Genomic DNA, 21,799 nt, shown 5'->3' on the forward strand with positions numbered 1-21,799 from the left:
TCCGACAGATGTTTGATGATATTTTTGGATTCTTTATTTTTAAAAATCTACAGGATCGATGGTCTTGAATGGACTGTGGTACGCTAGTGTCGTAGTGTATGTTGTTGAACATTAATTGATAATATCATACAGATAAACATGCGCTACGAGCTGCGAAAACACCCACACACATACATATGCACATATGTACATGCATCTGTATATATCTTTATGTACAGGGCTTAATTAAACAATTGCTTAATAGAGAGTTATGATATAGATGCGCTCCTCTGAGAGGAGGCTGAATATGTTGCCACAGATTTCTGCTTATACAAAGTTCAGTTTTCCCGTCAAATATCACACCAGTAGAGTCATTAAAGGAAATCCCCAAAGCGGATACGGTTTCCCCGCATAACTTTGGATCGAAAGAGAACATAAAAATTGGTTTGGGACTAAGAGACACTGGAGAGAGTGCGGAGAGAGTGCGGAGAGCGGGTCAAATGATAGTTGCATTTATTTTGGCATGATAAATGTAGTCGGTATAAAATTAAACTAAAAACAATTACTAAATTAAAATGTAATAATCACAAATACGCCGTAAACTGTACAACAAATTCTGATCTGGTTCCACCACCCTCCCCCTCCTCCCGTCTGGTGCCCCGTAATAATTATAGTAATTGCTGCATATCACCCGTGTGCCCTCCCCCTCCCCCTGCAACTTTGCCCCACACTGCGGTGCACTGCTCTCTTTTGTATCACAAGGGAATTACGCGATGTATCCGTATGTGCCTTGAGTCCGCTTGAAGGGATAAGATAGCCCCAAGCCAAAAGCTTAGTTTCTAAAAGTAGCGAAAGGTGGTTCCCAGATGGAGAGCTACGTATAAAAAACAACATAGGGGAGGGAAGGACGGAGTGAAGAACGTTGGGAGAAGGTTCGGATGCTGCTCTGAAAGTATCTGTTTCTGTATCTATGGCGGGGCTTTCTACGAGGGGTTTCTTTCAATCTACTTTTAAGTTCAGACTCTGTTCAGCTTTTGGTCACAAGAATATTCTACTGCCAATGCAGGAGGAGGAAACAGGGGGGCACCCGTACCCGTACCCCTCGGCACGTGTACGGGATGAACCACTACGTGGGCATGCCTATATATAGATCGGTATGTAGAATATAGTATCTATATCTACGCCTATGTCTCTATGTAAATTAAAATTCCGTTTTGTTTTCCTATCTGTTTGATTCTGAATGTTTTGGTGTGCAGATCAGAGCAGAGCAGAGCTACAGCTACAGCTACACTATCTATGTATCTATGGATCTATCTACCCATCGGTGTCTCGTCTATAGATATATAATTAGAACCGTTTTGTAGTTGTAGTTGTATAATACGCTCTGGCGGTAAATGTTTCTGTGAGTCTGTTTGTATTTTCTGTGGGGTGTATAAACGTACAAAGCCTTAAGGGAGGAGATAAATTGAATATCTACGATGATCCCTTGATCCCTGAACTTTACTCTTATTTACAAATACTCCTGGGGGGATGGGATGGGGCGTGGGGCACTAGTATCTAACAGATAAACTATAGATACGGGCTACGGGTCCGCTTAGCGGATCATGTGCAGCTTCCATCTCAGCACAAAGTATGCGATGATGCGGAGGGCAAAGAATATCCCTGTGAGGGCCACGGCATCCACCCAGAAGTGGGCATTGTCCATGGACATCTCCTCGAGAAACTTCTTGGGCATCCGATAGTGGCAGTACATTTGGTTGCACTGCAGCTTGGCGCGATCCATGCCATAGATGGCCACCATGGCGCCTGAAAGGAGAGCGGAAGGGCGACCGATTAGGGGCGACTCTTGGGAGGAGTGGAGGCACTTACCCTCAAAGCCGTAGCGCACATAGCTGACGTACGTCACCCACTGCAGGTAGCCCGGGATGGTGTCAAAGTTGACAAAGAACCCGGAGAACAGTATCGTGGGTATGGTGGTGACAGGCCCCAGGAACACACCCGTCTCGATGTTCATCCCAGCGCCGATGAGCAGCCCCAGGGACTGGGCCACGAGCGAATTAAGCACCTGGATCAGGACGAACATGGACACGCGGTTCCACTCCATCGGCTGGGACGTCAGGTAGTACACCACCAGAACGTAGACGCTGGAGAAGACAATCTGCGGATGAGAACGGAAGGGAGAGGGTTCTTTTAGGGGAGCGGAAACGCAGGAGCAGGGATTAAAAAGACTCACCTGAAAGGGCATGTCCGCTATCGTCTTGGCAAAGTAGAAGGCCTTGAGGGAGTACCAGTAATTGAGATGCTCCCGCACGAACACGGACATTTCAGTGGGAACTGGGAATATGAGAATATAAAATACATTCCGTAATCATTGGAAAATCCCAAAGGATCTGCACTCACATGTCAGAATGGTGGGCATCATGGCCGTGAAGGTGGTGAACAGAGACACGAAGAATATGCAGCCAGCATTGCTCATGATCTTGGAGGCCTCGTTGCCCACATCGTAGTAGATCATGCCGATGATGGCCCCCACGATCACGTGCGAGAAGAGCCGCATGTGCGTCAGCATCTTATCCCGCATGATGGTGCGGAAGGAGCGCTTCAGGAGGATCCAGAACTGCATCCAGCCGCTGGTGGGGAAACCCGTCTTGTTCGGCAGGGTCACCACACTCTCGTGCGAGTCCAGCAGCGAGGTCATGCAGCCCACGACGCCCCCACTAGTCGGGCCACCAGCTGTGTTACTGGCAGCGCCGCCTGCCTTGGAGGAGCTGAAGCTGCAGCTGTCTTCGTTGGTTTCGGGCATAAGAATGACGGCGCTGCAGTCGGAGTTCTGCGACTGTTGCGCCTCGAGCTTCGGTGGTTTCAGAACCGCATCGGCATCGGCATCCGTCTCCGCCTCCGCATCCGCATCAGCATCCAGAGGATGAGGCTCCGCTGTGAGGAGTGGCTTCTCGTCCTCTACGTGGAGGGTGGCACTCACCGCGGCCGCTGCCTTGGCGGGCAGGAGCGTGAGGCAGTAGTCCTTGTGTGCGTACTTCTTGCAGGCGCCGCTCTTGACGGCATCCACGAGCTTCGGCACCGCATCCCCGTACTCGCCGGAGGCCACCTCCAGGACGTAGTCCGCGGGATTGTGGTACGAGGGGCACACGAACCCCAGGGACGAGAGATACGGCACCAGGCCACGCACGCGGCCCTCGTAGACGCACTGCCCCTGGGCCAGCAGATACAGATGGTCGAACTTCTCGAAGAGACGCGCCGACGGCTGGTGGATGGTGCAGACGATGGTGCGCCCGCCGCGGGCCAGCGATCGGAGCAGGGAGATCAGCTGGAAGCAGGTGGAGCTGTCCAGCCCGGAGGTGGGCTCGTCGAAGAACATCACCGGGGGATTGTTGACCAGCTCCAAGGCGATCGAGAGACGCTTCCGTTGCCCACCCGACAGGTTGCAGGTGAGCGTGTGCGCCGACTCCTTGAGCCCGATGGTCTCCAGGATCTCCTCCACGACCACCCGCTTGGCGTAGGAGACCATGTGCTTGCCGAGCTTCAGATTGGCGGCCACCATCATGGCCTCGCTCACCGTCAGGTTGGCGATCAGGACATCGTCCTGCATTATGTAGCAGGAGAGTTTGCGGAATCTGCGCAGGTTCCGCTCCTTGCTGTTGATCATCACCGATCCAGACAGCTGAGCAGTCCTTGAAGGACACAAAAGAGAGAGCATTAATAAATGTGTACCTTGGGGATGGGGATGTATCTCAGACTTACTTGTAGCCCGCCAGGATATTCATCAGCGTACTCTTGCCTGCCCCCGAGGGACCCATGATGGCCGTGATCTCTCCATTGCGGAACTTGCCCGAGACGCTCTTCAGGATGGTCTTGCAGCCGCGGCGATGGCCGACGGCCACCGAGTAGGATATATCACAGAACTCAATGTCCACGGGCGGCCGCTGTGGCAGGTGGGAGAGCGTGATGGTGCCCTTCTTCTGGCCGTTGGAGCTGTTGCTGCCATTGTTCAGCACCTTGGGGGCCAGAGCCACGCCCACGCCATTGCACAGGTTGCTCTGCGACCTGGAAAACAATTAAAGCAGAAGAATAAACCGCGATTAGTGGGGGGGGGTTCCATTCTGTGGCCCTTTTTGGCGCCTACTTAAGCCAGCATGGGGCTCCGTCCACGGGCCGCTGCAGGGCGCTCACACAGCTGCCGTTTTTCGTGAGTTTTGTCTGCACAAAGGACATGGAGCGCTGCTGCTGCTTATGCTGCTGCTGCATCTCCTCGAACGCCCCCACATAGGCGGACCTACGACGCTGCACCTCCTCCGCCTTTGCCTCGAAGCTGGAATTCTGTATGCCACCGCCACCGCCACCACCACCGCCGCTATCCACGCTGCTGCAGCGCGTCAGTGCCATTTCCATGTTCATGTCTGTCTGTCTGTAGCTTTTTTGCCCCTGTCTATTCCCTTAGATATGTGAGTGCCACATGATGTGGCTGGCAACTTCGCTAACGACCTGAATGGGGGCAATCAATCGATCAATCAGCAACATTTAGCGGCGAGCCACAAGGGGAAACGGAAACACCCCAGCCACCCACCAGCCAACCAGCCACCAACTTTGGCAAAGGCCAAAGTTCGCCTCTCGCGTGGGTTTCATTCATGAAATGTCGCCCATCCCCACGCCCACAGAAGAGGTGCGATAGGGGTGGGGAGGGCTCTCCGAGTCGAGTGGGGCTGATGGCCCGACGGCCGCTGGCCAATGCCAATTAACATTACATATCTTTCGGGTGCAAATTTGTTACGTTGATAGCTAAATGAATGACTGATTGATTGATAGTTAAATTGGATTTGAGGTAGATCCCAACTACAGCAGAGAGAGAGAGAGAGAGAGAGAGATAGATAGACATTCTCTCAGAGAGATGTGCGAGTGTGTGTGTGTGTGTTATTCTGTTTGTATTTGTATCTGGAAAATAGCAGCTTAGCTTATCAGCTGAGCAGCTGAGGAATGAGTACAAAGAACAATAGACGTATGTATCTCTCAGATACGCACGCACTTCAAAGTCAGTGCGGCAATCCAGCGGGCAGCACGCGGGGCACATTACTGGGGGAATGGCATCCCAGAAATTTATCTCTAATTTCGTTGCCGTAAGCGGAGTCGACTCGATTCGAGTCGAGTCGAGTGAGGCATTTAAATTGAAATGCAAAACGGGTGGATCGGCCGGGGTGGATGGTGAGGGAAGGGGTTTCCCAATCAGCTGTTTTGGCTGTGAGCCATGCGCGGCCTCTCTCTGCTAACTGAATACAGCTACAGATACAGTGTCGAATACAGCTACGGATATAGGGGGTGGGGGGGATATGCACTGCCACTACCACTACCAATAAATAATAAACAAAAATTTCATCGTCATGGTGCTGCTCAGTGCTCAGTGCTCTGTGCACTGTGCTTGGGCAAATGGTTAATACTCTTTCCGTTTCGGGGATATACGATTTATTTACTGATCAGTATGCACGCAGCATATTGCCATATTGTACATCTGCCAGTGTGGATCCCTAAAGAACACCTTCACTTCTTTTTCCAGATCGAATCCCAAGAAAACATTGCAACTTCTGTTCCAATTTTAATTGCAATTGGATGGGCCCCTGTGCATTGTACATGGAATGTGGTGAGTGTATCTTTTGCTTCGCATTTGAATATTTATCTTTTGGTGGGGATTGTTTTGTTGTTGTTTTGCTTTGTTTGGTTTTAGCTTTTTGGCCTCTTTCGAAATGCGATAAATATGAAGACCCCACACCACTCCCCTCTCTGTCAGTGCCTGCTGCTGCTGCTGCTGCTGTGCCCCATTCCTCCTATTCCGCCATTTCCCATTCCCCCATTCCCCCATTTACGAAGCCCAAGCCGAAGCAACTTCTGCTGTAACTGTAGCGGCAACTGTGTCTGTGTGTGTGTGTGTGTGTTTGTGCGTTTATCTTTGAGTATTGCGAATCGTTTCCCGCGAATATCTCGGTGCTCGTGCACCCAACAGTTGGGTACATTTTAGGTGCGCATGCACTCGCTTGCACTCACATTCGTGTGAGCCGATTCAACAGTGAACGAACCCAAACGAACGAACGAACGAACGAACGAACGAGCTGAGCAGAGCAGCTGAAAACTGAACGAAGAATGAAGAACGAAGAAACGAAGCTGAGAAACGAAAGGGAGAGGCGGAACGGGGAGCGGCGTTGGCTGGTCTTTGGCTTGCGAAATGCACGCGATACTTGCACTTGCACTCACAGAATAAAGAAATAAATAAAAAAAGAAAGAAAGAGACTTGAAACGAGTCGAACGCAGAAGAACACCCCTGGGGGGGTTGCATTGAAAGCAACTTCCAGAGACAGGCACAGTGAGACAGTGAGACAAAGGTGCATGCACCACCAATATGCACCAGTGCACCCACAGGTCACAGTTCAGAGTCCTTCCCTGCAATTAAGCCGCTCAATTGGCTCAAACTCAAGAAAGTCACGCAACACGAGAACCAGATAAAGGGGGAACTGGGGAACTATCTATCGTACACGAACACGAACACGCACACGAACTCGAATTATCAATCTTAATGCACGGTAATTGCAACATCGATTGTTTGCCCCCTATTTTAATTGATTGATTGCTGCTAGAGTAGCGTCCGCAAAACAACTGCTGCTGCAGTTTACATGAGTCCCGTCTGAACCTTGATACCATGCGAGTAAAAGGCAGAATGGGGTGAAGTTACATTGTTTTTTCCGCGCTCTGATTAAAGTCGCCAACCGGAAATATCAGCACTCGACTGTGGGATTAGATCATCCATCGCTAAACGACAATTAAACAGCTCATAAATGCCACACACCATACACCACACATACCACACACCACACACCAAACACAGGGAAGACAGAGATAGCGCCGGAACAGGCTGTGTGCCACAGCTCTGTAGCAGCGGTTAATCAACGAGAGTCAACGCATTCATTGCGGCTAATAAAAGCATTAATCCCCCCGAATGGGGTACCGAGAGAACCGAGAGCTGATGTCTGTCTGTCCACGTGCGGGGGGCAGCAGAATGAGCGGCAATTGGTTCCGCAGATATGTAGCTATAAAGGACACTCGTGACTGTGCACAACCATAAAGGATACTCTCGAGGAGAAGGTCAATCGAATATGCAAACGAATGTATGTGGGCGGTTCTTCTAGACCTGCGGCAGGACGGCTTTCCGTTGCCCTCGAAGCGTAGGAGAAGGTCAGTCAGGGCTTGCCTCGAGTTTATTTACAGGTTGCAAGGCGTCCCACAGTCTGACTGCCGCACAGTTCCACTTGGCACACACCGTTCCCAGCGCTCGCCCCCTTTGGGTTTTTTTTTTTGCCGCAACTTCACATTACATAACTCGTGGCGGGGCACCGGTTCTTGCCACTTGCCAAAAGAACACACGAAAAATAAAAACAAAAAGTTGCACACACGTAAAAAACGACTGCGGAAACGCGACTCCACCGCACCACACCTCCCCCTAGTCCACCTGCTCCACTTATTGGGGGAGCATTTTTTGTCTAATATTTCTATCAATATTTAAAGCGAAAATCGGAGACAGACGGCGCCTCACACAGAGGCAAGTTGCCACAGAACTAAATGCCGCACGGAGTCCGACTGCAGACTACGGCACAACTTTGGACAGAAGGCTGTCGTGGCATGGCCTGGCATGGCGTGGCAGGGCGGCTTGTTCGATTTTTCCACCAGCCCCAAAGGCACGCGGCGCCGCGAGGTCCGTTCTTCTTCTGTTTGTGTTTTCCACTTGCCCTAACAGCCGGAAGGAGTTATTTTCCTATAGGCAGAAGCTTGGGAAATGTGGCAGCAGACGAGGGAGTTTAATGGAGAAAAACTCCATGAGAGAGGGCAGAGGGGAATAGGGAGAATAGGGAGAAAACCCTTCGAGAATAGCAGCTGTAAAGAGTATTCCTTTGTTCGGCGTTTCAGAGCACATCCGAGGACCCCTTTGTCTCTGGCTTTTGCTCTTTGGCGGCATTTCATTCACTGCTGCCACTGATGCTGCCACATGCCCTCTCCCCTCGCTCCTGCCACTGTGTGTGGCTACATTTGTGCATTTGTTTGTGGCATATTATTTATGTGGCACAACAAGCAAGGGGCGGAGCGGGGCGGGGCACTGGGCCGTTTGAGCATTTAAAGCCTTTTCGCTCTGTGGTTCTCCCTGGCCGCTTGATTGCTCCGATTGTGCCGCACATGTGGACGGGAGGCTGCTGCCGTGTCCTGCATACAGGACTGGGCACACATTGACCTTCCATTTTAATTACATTGTGCGCTACATTGATTTCCACGTGGGAGAGGGGAACGTGGCTGTGTCTGTGGCTATGGCTGTGTGTGCATTTTCCATTAGATCTCCTATTAGCATTTTAATTACGCTTCTGCTTCTGTGCGATGACAGTTCAAGGCTGCAGCTCGTGCAGCTCCCAGACCGCCTGCTTGAAGCCTGCTTGCCACCTGCTCGACTGAATTCTGAAGAATACTCCCACAACCAGCCCCCACCCACTTGAGCCACAGCCAGAGCTCAAATCTAAGGAATGAATTTTTAAATGAACTTCCACATTTGTGCATAATACTCGGTGGCAGCGCTCTACTTTTGTGGGTGGTATGGGGGGCGTGGTTGGCACCATTTCCATTAACATTTCCTTGCCGACACGCCATTTTTGTGGAGCCACAGAGAAGGATGTCAGATGTCGGATGTCCGATGTCCGATGTCGAGGAGGAGCCCATCGATTTTTGTGGCGCTTCCTTCTCTCTTCGCGGCGCACCTTGATGGCGTGTCTGTTGCCTGTCGCGTGGGCGCGTGGCAGCTACGGATATTACGGAATGTCCCCAGTTCCAGTTCCAGTCGAAGCTAATTTTGAGTCGTGTCCCATAAATATAGCTCCAGTTGCTGCTCTCTCCCCCTTAAGGATCATTGTTTCCTGTCCTCTGATTTGTTATTGGGATGGACAGTGGGGTGGGGTGGGTGTGGAGGCGTTATAAATGACCTGTGGCTATGTGATTAGGTGGATAACACATCCTCCTACTGTACCCCCCATTCTGCAGAGAGAGGAGGAGATTGAGTGTCCTCCCCCATTCATTGCCATTCATAATCCTTGGGGGACACAAGCATAATCCCAGATAATGCCATTAGAAAAGGAAATACTCAGGAGAGGACTCACCCATGGTTCGCATTGGTATTGCACTGCTTCAGGTCGTTGGTCATCTTCTGCAGTGGCAGGCCCTGCAGCGGCTTCAGGAGGGGCACGGGTTCTGCCCTCAGAGTGGTATTGGGATTAAGATTGGGATTGGGATTAGTTGTGGGGCTCAGGGAGAGCGTTGACAGCGTCGCGCTGTTGTTGCTGCTCTTATAGAGCACGGCATTTGGCTGTGTTGCTGCTGTTGCTGCTGTTGCTGCTGCTGTTGCTGTGATGTCTGTGCTTGTGACTGTCATTGCTGTTGCTGTAGCTGGCAGTATGACTGCCTTTGTGGAGGAGCATTTGTCCACCAGGGGCACACTGGACGCCTGCAGGTCATCCATTGTGTGGTGTGTGTGTGTTTCAGTGTTGAGTATCCGTTCAGTTCGTGCAACTGTAATTGGCATTCGGTTGCGTCAGCATTTGGCTTAATCTTTCCTTCGTTCGTTGATTTGTGATTCCAGTATTGGTTTCTTTTGGGTTTGTGACTCTCCGGGGACTATCCTGCCCTCTATTCACGCATCACATTTGTTGCTCGGAATTGGCATCTGCTTTGGAAGTACTACGCATAGAGAACAGATCTCGGGCTCGCTGTGGGTCTCAGGCTGTGGCGCTGCGGCAGCTGTAAAGAAAGGGAAACTATTGTAGTAACCTCTGTCGCTGTATCGCTGATCTCTGTGGCACATAATTTGCGTTGATTGATTGAGCATACACCCGAGCCCAGGCAGGGCAGAGGGCCATTCAATCTTCAGACTCGAGCGTACGATTATTACATCACAATTGGGGGACACTGGCGCTGGATGGAGGTCTCTTACAATGAGTACTTTGGGTACTTGTACAGTCAGCATTCAGCATATACATACATACATACATACATACATACATATCTCTAATTGCCACACAATGGGCAGCAGAAGAAGCAGCCGCCAGAGAGCAGACACCAACATGTAAACGATAGGCGATAAATTCAATGTCAGTCATTGAGTACATTCTTCTGCCTGTCCCTGCCACTGCCCCTGTCCCTGTCCCTGCCCCTGGGGGCATATCAGCTGCTAGAACAGCTGTAACTGTGGGGCGTTGCAAGGTACAAGTACAGCACTGGAAACTGAAACGGGCCACATGACCAGCCAAAGCTGTGAGCTCGGTTTACCTGCACCCAAGTGAGCAGCGCAAAAGCGGAGGAGGATTGTGGTGCTGTGGGGCTGTGGTGCAGGTGGCCAGTGGCCGGCCTGTGGTCTGATAAGATTTCCAACGGCTAACGATGAGTATTCAGCAGCGTACAAGCAGCGCTCTCTGCCCTGCGAGCACTTTGCACGAGCGTGTAGTACGGGGATTTATTACAGATTTTTGTTTGCCGCTCGATTGGCTGCGATTAGATGCGTGGGCCGATAGGCTTCCTGCTGCTACTGCCACTGCCACTGCCATTCTGCCGCTTTGGTTTCCTTCTGCGCTAATCGGCGATGTAAGGGCCAACTAATCTGCCAATTATTGCTTTATATGCGAGACATGCGAGTAGGGGCAGGGCAGGCAGGGCAGGGCGGAGCGGAGCGGGGTTTCGATTTGTTACCATCTGTCGACGGATGAAGGCGTCGGCTTATCGGCGAAAGGCGGCGGCACTTTGCTCAGGCCACGCCGCACAGCTGCAAAAAATTGTCTAATCGGGCAATCAACGGAATCAGCGGAAGGAGGGACTGATGGACTGACGGGTTTTGGGGAATTTTTTTCGGGATTTAAGAATTTCCAGAAAACTTCAAAAAAACGTGGAGTGGGGAGTGTGAATTGTTGATGGGGTGCGGGGTGGGTGGATGACCTACGTGAAGAGGTCCTACCCTAACGCCAATCGATGTAGGTCATGTCTGCCAGGCCAGTCGAAGAATCTGCTGCTAGCTGCTGCCGCTGCTGTGACCTATCTTTCGGATGCTCCACTTTGCTCCATTCCGAAAGAGTCACTCGACCCGCTTTGCTTTTATTAGTGTACTAACAAATGGCGGGCAATGGAAACATGGTTTTTTTTTTGTTTTTTGTTTTTTTTTTGGAAATAAAAACATTCATCGCCAGAGAGAAGATTGCGATTCGCAGCACGGCACGAGGCCTCTGTGGGCGGGAGGGGAATGGTGGTGGAGTGCTGCGAGGGCAAGAGAGAGCGCACGCGCTCTCGCCAGATAAAGATAAAGATAGAGGCAGCAGGCAGCAGGAAAACATTAAAAGATACATATGACTTTTCCACGTAGTGCGCGGGGGTGGGGGCGTGTGGAATGGGAAGCGGTACGACTGCTAACGTAAACGGCGTGCTATTATTTACCGCCTCTCTTCACAGAGTTTTCAGAGTTTTTCGGTGGTTGGCTTTGACGGGTCGGGGAACTGCGACTGCCAGAAAGAACCTTCAGAGTTTTGAGTTTTGAGGGTTCGGTGTGGAAGAGCGGAAGCTAGACCTAAGCTAGAATGAGTGTAACATTCGTATTCGGTTTCGTATGAATATATTCATTCATTCACCACTGACGACGCAATTTCCGCAACACGCACCACGCACAACGCACTCGCACTCGCACTTCAATTTCTATTCGAATTTAAATGTAATTCTGGATGTGCCCGATGGCCTCACCTTTGGGATGATGGCGAATGTTTTTTCCGCGAGCATCAGCGGCAGCAGCAGGGGCACAGGCGCAGGCACAGGCACAGCGGAAAACGTGTTTTCGGTTTTATTAGCATTATATACATATATATTTATTTTTTGGCCACTGCCAGAGATATTTATTACGTTGCCCGTCTCTCTTCGTGGCTTGAGGAGCACTCGATCGCCCGACTTATAAGTATTTTAAATTCTCTCAAACAAACAACGTCCGACTGATATTTTCATGCGCCTCGAAAGGAGCCAGCACCAGCACAACAAACAATTTCTCGGCTACGTTTATGTTTGTTGTCTTTTATTCTCAGGAGGGGGCCAGGCGGGAGGGTTCTGTAATACAGCTGAGCCCCGAATGGCTCCAAGGTGGTATGAAACGTGTTTTTTCCACAGCGAACGGCCGATCCGCCCCAAATGTGAGAGACAACAACCAACGCGAACGACGAAGAACTGTGAAATGCGGGAGCTGCTGGTTTGGCTACGAGACGAAAACGACCCCAACCAACAGCAGCAGCAGCACCAGCAGCACCAGCAGAAGCAGCACCAGAAACAGCAGCTGAGTGAGAAGCAGTTTGTGGGTTCGGTTCTCTCTCGCTCTCTGGGAGTATGTGTGTCTGCGAGTATTTGTGTGTGCGGAATAGAGCGGATACGATACTACTTGGGTTTCGTCAATGGGGAAGTCATCGTCGTCGCACGTTCTCTCTCTCTCTTTGTCTTTGTCTAGCGTTGAATTGTAATGTTGCCATACAAATTACTTGCTCTGCCTATAGCTCTCTGAGAGTGTGTTTTCAGTGTGTATGTGTGTGTGTGTGCGGTAGCTGCGCATGAGAGGTATGTGCATTGGTGTGTCAAACAGCTGACTGTAAACAGACAAAGCAGCCAGCCCCGTGGACAATATGCAGCAGCAGCTTGTGAGTCCAAATGCACTTGGGAGTCGCCACAGTCCAACTACCACTCCCACTCCCCCCTGCTGCTGCAGCTAGCAGATTTCCTTGGAATTATTAAATCTAAAGAGTGAGAGAGAGTGAGAGAGAGAGAGAGCGGGCCAGGGATAGTGGTTGATGGGCGGAGGAGTAATCGCATTTCTGCTCATTTTCATTCCCGCCTGGAACAATTGTGACCTTTGAACCGACACGATCACACAGAACAAAGCACAAAGCAATTGTGATTTCTGAGCAGCAGCCGGAGGAGCTGTAATATCTGCGAGTGAGCAATATGCCCCACCCCCACCCCCACATCCACCCCAGAAATCCCTCACCCCAAAAAACGGGCTCTTTCGCCATTCAACTTTTGCAATCCGTTCGTTCCCCCGTTCCCCCGTTCCCTCGTTCGCTTGGACTTGCCGGAGAACAAAGCTCAAGTCGGAACGTGAGCTTGTGCTGTGTTTTACTCCTCCTGCTCCGCTCCCCTCCCCTCCTCCGTGGAAATGCGCAGTGCAGGGGACTAATCGTCTAATCGCAATGACCTTAATATAATACAAGCAACTAAATAATTTACACTCATATCAGCGCCAGCGGCAGCGTCAGTGCCTGTGTACTTACTTATTGTTTTACGATTTTTGTTTAATGATTTTTGCCTTCCTTATTATTGCAATTGTTTTTGTTTTTTGCTTTTTTAACTCTGCGCAAATTCGATTTGATTCCAAATTTGTGCGACAGTCAATGGACGATAGGCAGTGGCAGTGGCAGAGGCAGAGGCGGGCGATGCAGAACCGCCGATATCATTTCAGAGGCCTCATTAGGGCCGATGTGTGTGTCATCGAGTATTATCTCGAGGTGGTTGACTCGCTTTCGTGTCGTTTCGTTTCGTTTCAGGTGCCAATTGTAGTTCGTGCCACACGACCCCCCCACTCCGTTCTGTAAATTGGGTCATCTCAGGGGGGCAATGCATCAAAGCGTTGCGAGTGCAAATCAGTTGCCGGCTTCAGCGGCAGCGAAATTACGCGGGTTACATCAATTGAACCGCACGGAAAGTCTTAATGGGATCCAAGTGCGATGCAAGTACTTCTGGGTGCATTCCAGGTGTTTTTCCCTCCCGTGCCAACCGTTCGGGCTGCACTTACGGATGCCCACTCAACGAACGCCATATCGGATGCGGCCATATCGGATACGAGCTGGTTAATTGGCCATTTAACGATGTGACGCACTTGGCTTGCGAGTCGCGTGTCCGCTGGAGTGCTGGAGTGCTGGAGTTTGAGGACAGCTGTCCTAAGCGAACCCCAAAAGGGCTGTTTAAATTTTGAATGCAGCCAACCGTAACGTAACGGTGAAAACTGTCAACGTTGAAAGCTCACTCGCCCACGCAACACGAGAGAGAGAGAGCGATATAGCATTATGTTCTCCCACCAAACTTTGAGCTGTGGAAAGCTCTTCAAACTGAAATGAGCTTTCGTGCGTGCATACTCTTGTCCTGCTTGCACGCGCCAGAGAGGGATAGCTAGATGGTGCTGCAAAAGTGCTACCCATCGGGCGGGCAATTTGAAATTTAATTTAATTTAATTTGTTGATTTTAGTTATTTTATTTCGAATTTCGGCTCGGATTTGAACCGCATTTACAATTAGTAGAATTTATAGTACAGGTAGCAGCTAGACATAAATTAAAAAGTCAGTATTTTATGGGGTAATGGATTATTGGGGGCAACGGCAACGGCAACTGGCAATCAGAGTGGCTGGGTGGCAGGGGAACCCTCGCTGGCAGTCGCATCGAAGCGCCAGCGGATCTGTAGCATTCAGGAGGATTGGCGGATCTTGACGCTGTCCTGCTCGTCGCTGTCGCAGTCCCCGCTCTCGGCAGTGTCCTCATCGCAGGGTGCCCCCTCGCTGTCCCGGGCAAACAGGTGCCGCAGGCAGCTCCTTTTCACGTATAAAAAAGCGCACAGAGCGCAGAGTAGAAAGAGAATTCCGACGGACGAGCCGATGATCAGGGCCCGCATCTTGCGCTGCGATGGCACATCGATGAGCAGCTCGGGGCTGGGCACCTGCTGCTGGCTGTTGGCGCCCACCGCCACCACCTGCACCTTGAAGGTGGTGTCCTCCTTCAGGTGCCGCAGCTGGTAGAAGTTGTCGAATGTCTCCGCCTGGCCGATGAGGTAGTGCTCCGGCTCCTTCCACCACCGCACCGTGTACAGCCGCAGGCCCTCGAGTCCCTGCGTCGGGTGCTCCCAGTGGAGCAGCCAGCCCTGCTGGTTGTTAATGGCGCTGAGGTTCGTCGGCGCCCCCATCCCCCCGCTGAAGGTGGGCAGCTGGCCGAGTTCGTTCTGCTCTTGCTGGGCATCGAAATCCTCCGCTCGAATAGGAGATGCTGCAAGAGAAGGCAGAATGGCGTTAGGCATTACTCCCCATCCTGAGGGACACTCCCTCAGACTGGGACTGGGCTGGGCTCACGTTGGGTCTGGAAGCGGAACTGCTTGCTGAACATTCCGTCGCCGTATTTGTCCTGGCTGAGGACCATGAACTCGTACTCCTTGCCGGGCACCAGGTGCTGGATGGTCGCCTCCATCACGTTCTTGTCCACCACTCGCATCGTCCGCCACTCGGGAGCCTCCGTGAGACGGTACCACACCGTGTACTCGAGGTTGGGCCGCAGGTATCCTGCAACTGCATCCATTAGACCCCCCTCTGCCGCATTGCGAGTATCGAGTGCTGTAATCTCTCACCTGGCTGCCAGCGTATGGTGATGCAGGTCTCCGTGCTGTTGGCCGTGAGGTTGTACGGCGGCCGGGGGGCAATGTTCTCAATCATTAATTCGGCCTCCGTCGTTATGGTAGCCGCTTCATTGGTCGCCGAGCACTCGTACATGCCGCGGTCCGATTCGATTAGGTTCGTGATTGTGAGATTCCCGCCACTGAGGCTGTGCCGCTCCGGCGGCAAAGGCTGCCCGTCTTTCTGCATGGGAAAATCCACAATAAGCACAGGCACAGACACAGACACAGGCACAGGTAGAGGTAGAGCCATGGAGCAGGTGCTCCGCTCCACCATGCATAATTAAAAATGCAATCAAGCAAAACTGCAGCCAGACTCCACAGTGTCCACAGTGTCCACAGTGTCCACTGTCCAGTATTCCATTCTCTGCCATTTTAGGCAATGGAAATGGAAGCAGTGGACACTGGAGCGCGCTCCCCCTCTCTCTCTCACTCTCTCCACTCACCCGACTCCAGACAATAGAGGGCCGATTGTTTCCGTCCCGGTCGATGGCTTCGCAGGGCAGGTCGGCCGCCTCGCCCAGCTTCTGTATGTAAATGGCCTTGGGGGTGACGCTGAAAATGGGCGGTCGCAGCACAATTACACTAATGATGGGCGAGGGCCCGTCCGTGCCGAGGTCGTTGTAGGGTGTGCACGTGTAGCTGCCCGCATGGTTCTCGTCCACCTTGGCGAAGAAGAGGCTGCCATTCATCTTGTAGAAAACGCCGGGCACATTGTACGAGTCGAACAGGAGGCCGTCCTTCTCCCAGCGCAGGTTCTTCAGCGGCGGATTGGCCCTGAAGTGGCAGTCGAGCACCGCCGGCTGGCCGTACGGCAGATACACTTCGGGCGGGGCATAAATCACCTTGGCCTTATCTGTTTCGGGTATCAAAAGGGGAAGATAGTCCATAAAATAGATACGTCTAGGCTCTGGACTCTAGGCTTCCCCCCCAGTGAGCAACGCCATCAGAGAAGTTTACCCTGATGTCTCTCTACTCACATTGTATATTGAGAAAGGCCTTGGCCGTCTGCAGTTCGCCCTCGTTGTTGCGCACCTTGCACTCGTACTCCCCCAGGTCGCTCATCATCGTGGGATCGATGCTGAGGCTGCCATCGGGGCCCATGAAGGAGCGCCGCACCAGATCCTGCACCTCCTGCAGCAGCACCCCATCCTTGTACCAGGCCGCCTGCGAGTTGTCCTGGTACTTCATGACGCAGTGGAAGAAGGCCGTCTGCCCCTCCTGGATGGTCTGATTCACGGGGGGAATGCGGATGAGGGAGCCGCCCTGCACCGTCAGGTGGTAGCGCGTGCCATTGTTGCGGATGCTGGGCGAGCGATTGGGAAAGATTACCTGGCAGTGGTACCAGCCCTGGTCCGATTCCCGTATGGCCGTTAGGTTCACGGATGCTCTGCCGTACTCCGGATGCTCTTCGACGAGGTGCAGACGCCCATTGAAGAGCTCGTTCGTGGACGTCTCCTTCTCGAACCACGTGAAGATCTTCTTGTTCTGTAAAAAAATAATTCGAATGTTTTTGTAGCTGGGCATTTACACTGGGCATTTCAACCACCTAAACAAATACTGGAAAATACTGATAACTTGCAAAATGAACTCTCAATATTTCCTGTACATTTAAGTACACAAATTTGTATACGAATCGCAGAGTATTTCCATTTTGGGTTACCAACCCACCTTTGCTTTTGCTTATGCAAAGTTTGCTCATATTTTTGCTTTTATTTTTAGAACCTTACTTTATTTTATTTATTTTTTGAACTCTCTTAAAATTTAATATATTTTTGTTTGATTTGTGATTAAGATTGGAAGGAGGGCGCTTCGTTCCCCTGTCTGAGATTGTAGAATGCAAATGCAGTAAATCCATTTGTCAGACACGCAGATACACAGCCCTAGCTGTGTGCGTGTGTGGCATTGTTTCTCTGTCTCTCTCTCTCTATGCACCATTATAATTTTCGCAAGCTCCCGCTGAGCCTGTGCCTCCTTTCTATGCCCACTACCATTGCCACTGCAGCTGTGTGACTGTGATGTGACGTGGCACAGCGGTGGGCCAAGGCCCCCGCTTATTCATGCCCCAAGAGTAACAATAACCAAAGACGAGCATTTGGGGGGAGGAGCCGCTACTTTGTTGACAAATTTAAATGGACTCCCATGGCGCACGCGGCGCACTTGAAGTGCCACCAATGCCACCGCCAGTTAAAGGGTGTGCACCCTGTACGTTGTACTGTTCCCCAAAACAAGGATAGCTGCTGCACATCTGAGGCCCACTTGGGGCGGCATTTACCAACATCTGAGGCCAGCAATAGATTGTTGCCATAATTCAGTTCGATGGCGGCGGCGCACATTAAATTATTTCTGTTTTAATTAATGCTGAATATATTTGTCAATATTTGTTAAATATATGGCCTGGCAAATTATATCTGCTGCATAGGCAAAAAACCAAAAAGAGGGGAAAAAAACCATTTTAATAATCGCCAAAGAGTAAACAGCGTCGTTCGTTATTTGTTGTTTGTGTTGCATCATGTGGACGGAGGCACGGAGGCGAAACAAAATGCTGCGGCAACACGCGTTAAACTTAAATTATTTAAATGCAATTGAATCGCCAGTGGTGGTGGCAGTGGCAGTGACGCGGTAGGGGCAGGGGCTTCGGCATCGGCATCGCGGCTGCGGTTGCATCCTCTCTAATTGCTTTGGCATTAAACAAACGCAGGCATTTTTATGCTCGTTTTGTGTTTGTTTGTGCACTTGACTTTTTATCCATGCCATTCCAAGCCATTTATCGGTGGATTGGTGGGTTTTAGTGGGTGGCTTGGGTGGCTTGGGGCACACACACACACACACACCATTGAATGGGGACTCTAGGAAAAACCGCATGCTACGGATTTAGTTCGCTCGGTTATTGATAGCCGGCGACCGCAAAAGTGGCAGTGCCAAGCAGCTGCTGCTGCTGATGCTGATGCTGCAATGGGATACGTTTAATTGTGTGCTCCAGCGCTTATGACTTATGACTCTGGTGGTGTTAGTTGATCTATTGACATTCGCTTTGTGCTTTAATTGAGATCGGGAAATAGTCATCAAGATGCGCACAACAACAGCCACAGCCACAGCGCAGTGCAGGGCAGCGCAGTCGTTGGTTTTGCTGTGACCGAAGTGGGCATCAATGTCACACACCAACCATCTATTCATCCATCTATGCCTCCATTCCAACCAGACTGTGAGAATGCGATGCCGCCTTGTGATGCATTATGCGATGCACTCAAGAGAGCCCCCATTCCACGGCGCACTCAATCTCATCATCCTATGCCTAATACCATCCGATTATGTACACCCAACTGTGTGTCAAGTGACGTCGGGTGGCTGTTGGCTGCTGGCTACTGGCTGCTGGCTGCTGGCTACTGTCTGGTCTGCCGCAAACACACATTTATCAGCATTATCCAACAAATTACAAACGTAACTTGATTTATCCGGTAATTTTTTGTTTGTGGACAACGTGCGCGAAAATTGTGCAAAACGGCCTCGCGACGGCCGTGAAAGTCTCGCTCTCTCCCACTCTCGACGGGACAGCGGGACAGAGCTCTCTCATAGACAATCCTCATGGATTATGCATATTTGTGCTGTGTGGGACTTTAACCTTGTCTACGATTTTGTTTAATTACAATGCCTACGAAATACAAGTATCTTTCCCTTCCGCTGAGTTACAGATTCAGATCCCAGATACAGATCCCAGATACACAGAATTTGAAGCGCAATTAAAGTGAATCTATCAAAATGACATCATGACCCGCTGACCGAGTGGAATTTTCTGCATTAATACAATACAATGCGGATGCCACACAAAAACACAAAAACACAAAAACAAAGCCACATACTGAGAGAGAGAGGGGGGAAAAAGACAAATTAAGCAAGCAGCTGGCTAAATAGTTAAAAACATAAGCGGCACAACAGCCCCACGCCCCTCAATTAAGGGTGGATGGGTACTGTTGTGGCGTGGGGGGCGGGGGCGGGGGTGGATCTGATGACGAGCGTGTGCGATGAATGGTAATTCACTTTGATTTAAATACAAACGCGCGCATATTTAACTGACGGATTGACTGACTGAATGACGGACTGTCTGGCATGGTCTGGCATGGTCTGGTCTGGTGTGCCTGCGAGGATTTCGTTTGCTGCAATGAATTTGCAATTGAATTAAATTGCATTACTCACAGTTGTCAACAAAATGCCAGCCATTCAATTCGATTGAATCCAATTGAAATTGATTTCAACTCTGCCTCTGGATCTTTGCCCCCACCCCGCCCCACCTCTCCATGCCCCGTGCCCGTGCCCCTAGCCCCTATCTGTGGCCCGTGTGTCTTTGATGTCACACTTCACGCTGACACTCTCCCTGTTCTTTTTTTTTCTGCTGGTTTTTTTTTGTGTATTTTTTTGCTTTGTTTTCTCACGCCATGCCCGTTGCCCGATGCCCGATGATGTTGGTAATTTAAAGTGTTTGTGATACTGAAATCAGTTTTTCGCTTCAAATGAAATTTAAATGCCGCGTAGCGGAAGGCAGGAAGGAAGGAAGGACATAGGACAGGAGGCAGGATGCCTGGATGCCTGGATGCCAGGATGCCTGAATGCCAGGTCGCCTGGATGCCAGGATGCAGCCTCGATCGACTGCATGTGGTTGCGCTTTAATTAGTAGCCAAGGGGACGGTGCACGGTACCCTCGGCCTCTCTCACAGCCTTCTGTGTGTGCATTTAACGTGATGCAATCGCTGGTAGTGCTGCTGCTGCTGCCGCACTGGCAGAAAATCCCGACCACCCGACCCACCCAAATATTTTCTTCTCTCTCTGTTGGCTGGCGCTTCCGCGTTTCTCCCAGTGCGACGACCATAAAGTCCGGGGTCGCGTAGCCCTTTTAATGAATGTGAGAGTCTCGTTTCACGCTGTGCCCCCGGACCAGTATCTGCTGCTGCATGCAGCATCCCAGCATCCAGCAGCAGTAGCAGTAGCAGCATCAGACGCAATTAAGGCTAACCAAGCATACATATGCCTACTGGCTGGCAAAACCACCCCCACCCCCACACCCACCCACACGGGTTGGTCATTCGTCGGTCATTCTGTTGGAGTGTCAGTCACACTGGCGGAGTGGCCGAGTGGCCGGCCGTGTGGCGGCCAGTCCAGGCCACCTACGTGTCTGATAAATTAATAATTTCGACAATTTCATTTAAGAATTGCGTGCGCGTTGGCGTGAGCCATGAATAAGTGAGTGAGTGAGTGAACGAGTGAACGAATGTGTGGGGAAGGGCGACTTACATCCTTGCTCCAGTGCACAACATACGGAATGGGGGAGTCGAATGGGAAATCGATGTAGCAGCTGAAGACCACGTGGGAGCCCACTTTTGCCTCCAGATTCGTCTGCCGCCGATGATCGCGGGCGCCCCCCGTACAGGATACACTCATTAAGAACGCCAGCAGTGCGATGATCAGCGTACTGCACGCGGATTCCAAAGTTCTTCTTGTGCCTGACGATGGCATTTTCATCGTCTGTCTGTCTGCTGTCTGTCTGCTGTCTGTCGTGTCTCGTGTCTGGGGTTTTGCACTTGAGGCACACACACACACAAACACACACTCATTCACTGGTTATATTCATTGCATAATAGTTCCGCGTTGTGGCAGTGCGCAAAAACAAAGAATAATACAAATCAAATTCAAATTAAAACCTAAGCCCCGAAATCAGGTCAATTCGCTCTTCCGCTCACTCTTCTGTTCTTCTTTTCTTCTTTTGCACGGATTTCTATAGCATATCTGCTCTATTTCTATCCGCACCAGGGACTAACTATTTTATTGTGCGCAATTCCCGCTGCCGAATGTGCCACGAGAGTCTACTTGTATTTGCGGACTGTTTTTGAGGGTCGCGTACTGCACAGAACGACTGGAGAAGCGCTACTGAAAAATGAAATGCGATCAGACTGCAGAACGCGAACGAGAACGAGAACTGGGGATCTGTCAGAGCTCTGTCTCTGCTGTCTGTCTCTGCTGTTGGGAATGATGATGATTTCTATGCTGCTGATCCCTCTCTATCTCTCTCTGGCATGTCAAAGCAAGCCTCTCCCCTTCTTCTGAACATTTGACATTTGACACACGCCCACACCGCAGTGCATCCATGCATGATGCCCGATGTACGATGTTTACGAGTACGAGTATTGGGTCTTCGCTGCATATTGTCTGGGTCTTTGGGTCGGGCAGTCTCCCCCACAATTCGTTTTCGCCGACGTTTATCCACTTAAATAATTAAACGATCGCCAAAGTGTTGCAGAAACC

General features: G+C 50.9%; 2 protein-coding genes across 5 annotated transcripts; both read right to left on the reverse strand.

Moving 5' to 3' along the window:
* Positions 1-475: 475 nt before the first annotated feature.
* On the reverse strand, positions 476-12,269 carry LOC111079503 (ATP-binding cassette sub-family G member 4). 3 transcript variants are annotated; one of them, XM_022374709.2, is made up of 7 exons: positions 11,941-12,269; positions 9,168-9,804; positions 3,739-4,041; positions 2,380-3,668; positions 2,213-2,313; positions 1,849-2,137; positions 476-1,785 (listed from the first exon to the last, which is right to left on the reverse strand). In XM_022374709.2, exons 2-7 carry the CDS (start codon positions 9,587-9,589, stop codon positions 1,574-1,576), a joined length of 2,616 nt encoding a protein of 871 aa, XP_022230401.2. In that variant the 5' UTR covers positions 9,590-9,804; positions 11,941-12,269; the 3' UTR covers positions 476-1,573. The 3 variants fall into 3 exon arrangements, with proteins under 3 accessions (XP_022230401.2, XP_022230392.2, XP_022230411.2); XM_022374700.2 differs by having other exon boundaries at positions 11,785-12,269; XM_022374719.2 differs by lacking the exons at positions 9,168-9,804; positions 11,941-12,269 and adding an exon at positions 4,121-4,517.
* A 2,035-nt stretch (positions 12,270-14,304) lies between these two features.
* On the reverse strand, positions 14,305-21,429 carry LOC111080342 (protein borderless). 2 transcript variants are annotated; one of them, XM_022375901.2, is made up of 6 exons: positions 20,792-21,429; positions 16,486-16,993; positions 15,952-16,361; positions 15,461-15,689; positions 15,189-15,401; positions 14,305-15,105 (listed from the first exon to the last, which is right to left on the reverse strand). In XM_022375901.2, exons 1-6 carry the CDS (start codon positions 21,017-21,019, stop codon positions 14,534-14,536), a joined length of 2,160 nt encoding a protein of 719 aa, XP_022231593.2. In that variant the 5' UTR covers positions 21,020-21,429; the 3' UTR covers positions 14,305-14,533. The 2 variants fall into 2 exon arrangements, with proteins under 2 accessions (XP_022231593.2, XP_022231604.2); XM_022375912.2 differs by having other exon boundaries at positions 15,189-15,395; positions 20,792-21,427.
* Between the last annotated feature and the right edge of the window lie 370 nt (positions 21,430-21,799).

The sequence above is a fragment of the Drosophila obscura genome, unplaced genomic scaffold (genome assembly GCF_018151105.1).
Source record: "Drosophila obscura isolate BZ-5 IFL unplaced genomic scaffold, ASM1815110v1 contig_36, whole genome shotgun sequence".
Classification (NCBI taxonomy): domain Eukaryota; kingdom Metazoa; phylum Arthropoda; class Insecta; order Diptera; family Drosophilidae; genus Drosophila; species Drosophila obscura.

Excerpts from the sequence above, each read along its gene's own strand:
- LOC111079503 (XM_022374709.2), bottom strand. The coding sequence starts at position 9,589 with ATGCCAATTACAGTTGCACGAACTGAACGGATACTCAACACTGAAACA. Across the intron at positions 2,314-2,379 it reads GATGCCCACCATTCTGACAT|TTCCCACTGAAATGTCCGTG; the intron begins GTGAGTGCAGAT and ends TCATATTCCCAG. Across the intron at positions 2,138-2,212 it reads TAGCGGACATGCCCTTTCAG|ATTGTCTTCTCCAGCGTCTA; the intron begins GTGAGTCTTTTT and ends TCTCATCCGCAG.
- LOC111080342 (XM_022375901.2), bottom strand. The coding sequence starts at position 21,019 with ATGAAAATGCCATCGTCAGGCACAAGAAGAACTTTGGAATCCGCGTGC. Across the intron at positions 16,994-20,791 it reads TTGTGCACTGGAGCAAGGAT|AACAAGAAGATCTTCACGTG; the intron begins GTAAGTCGCCCT and ends ATTTTTTTACAG. Across the intron at positions 16,362-16,485 it reads GGCCTTTCTCAATATACAAT|ATAAGGCCAAGGTGATTTAT; the intron begins GTGAGTAGAGAG and ends TACCCGAAACAG.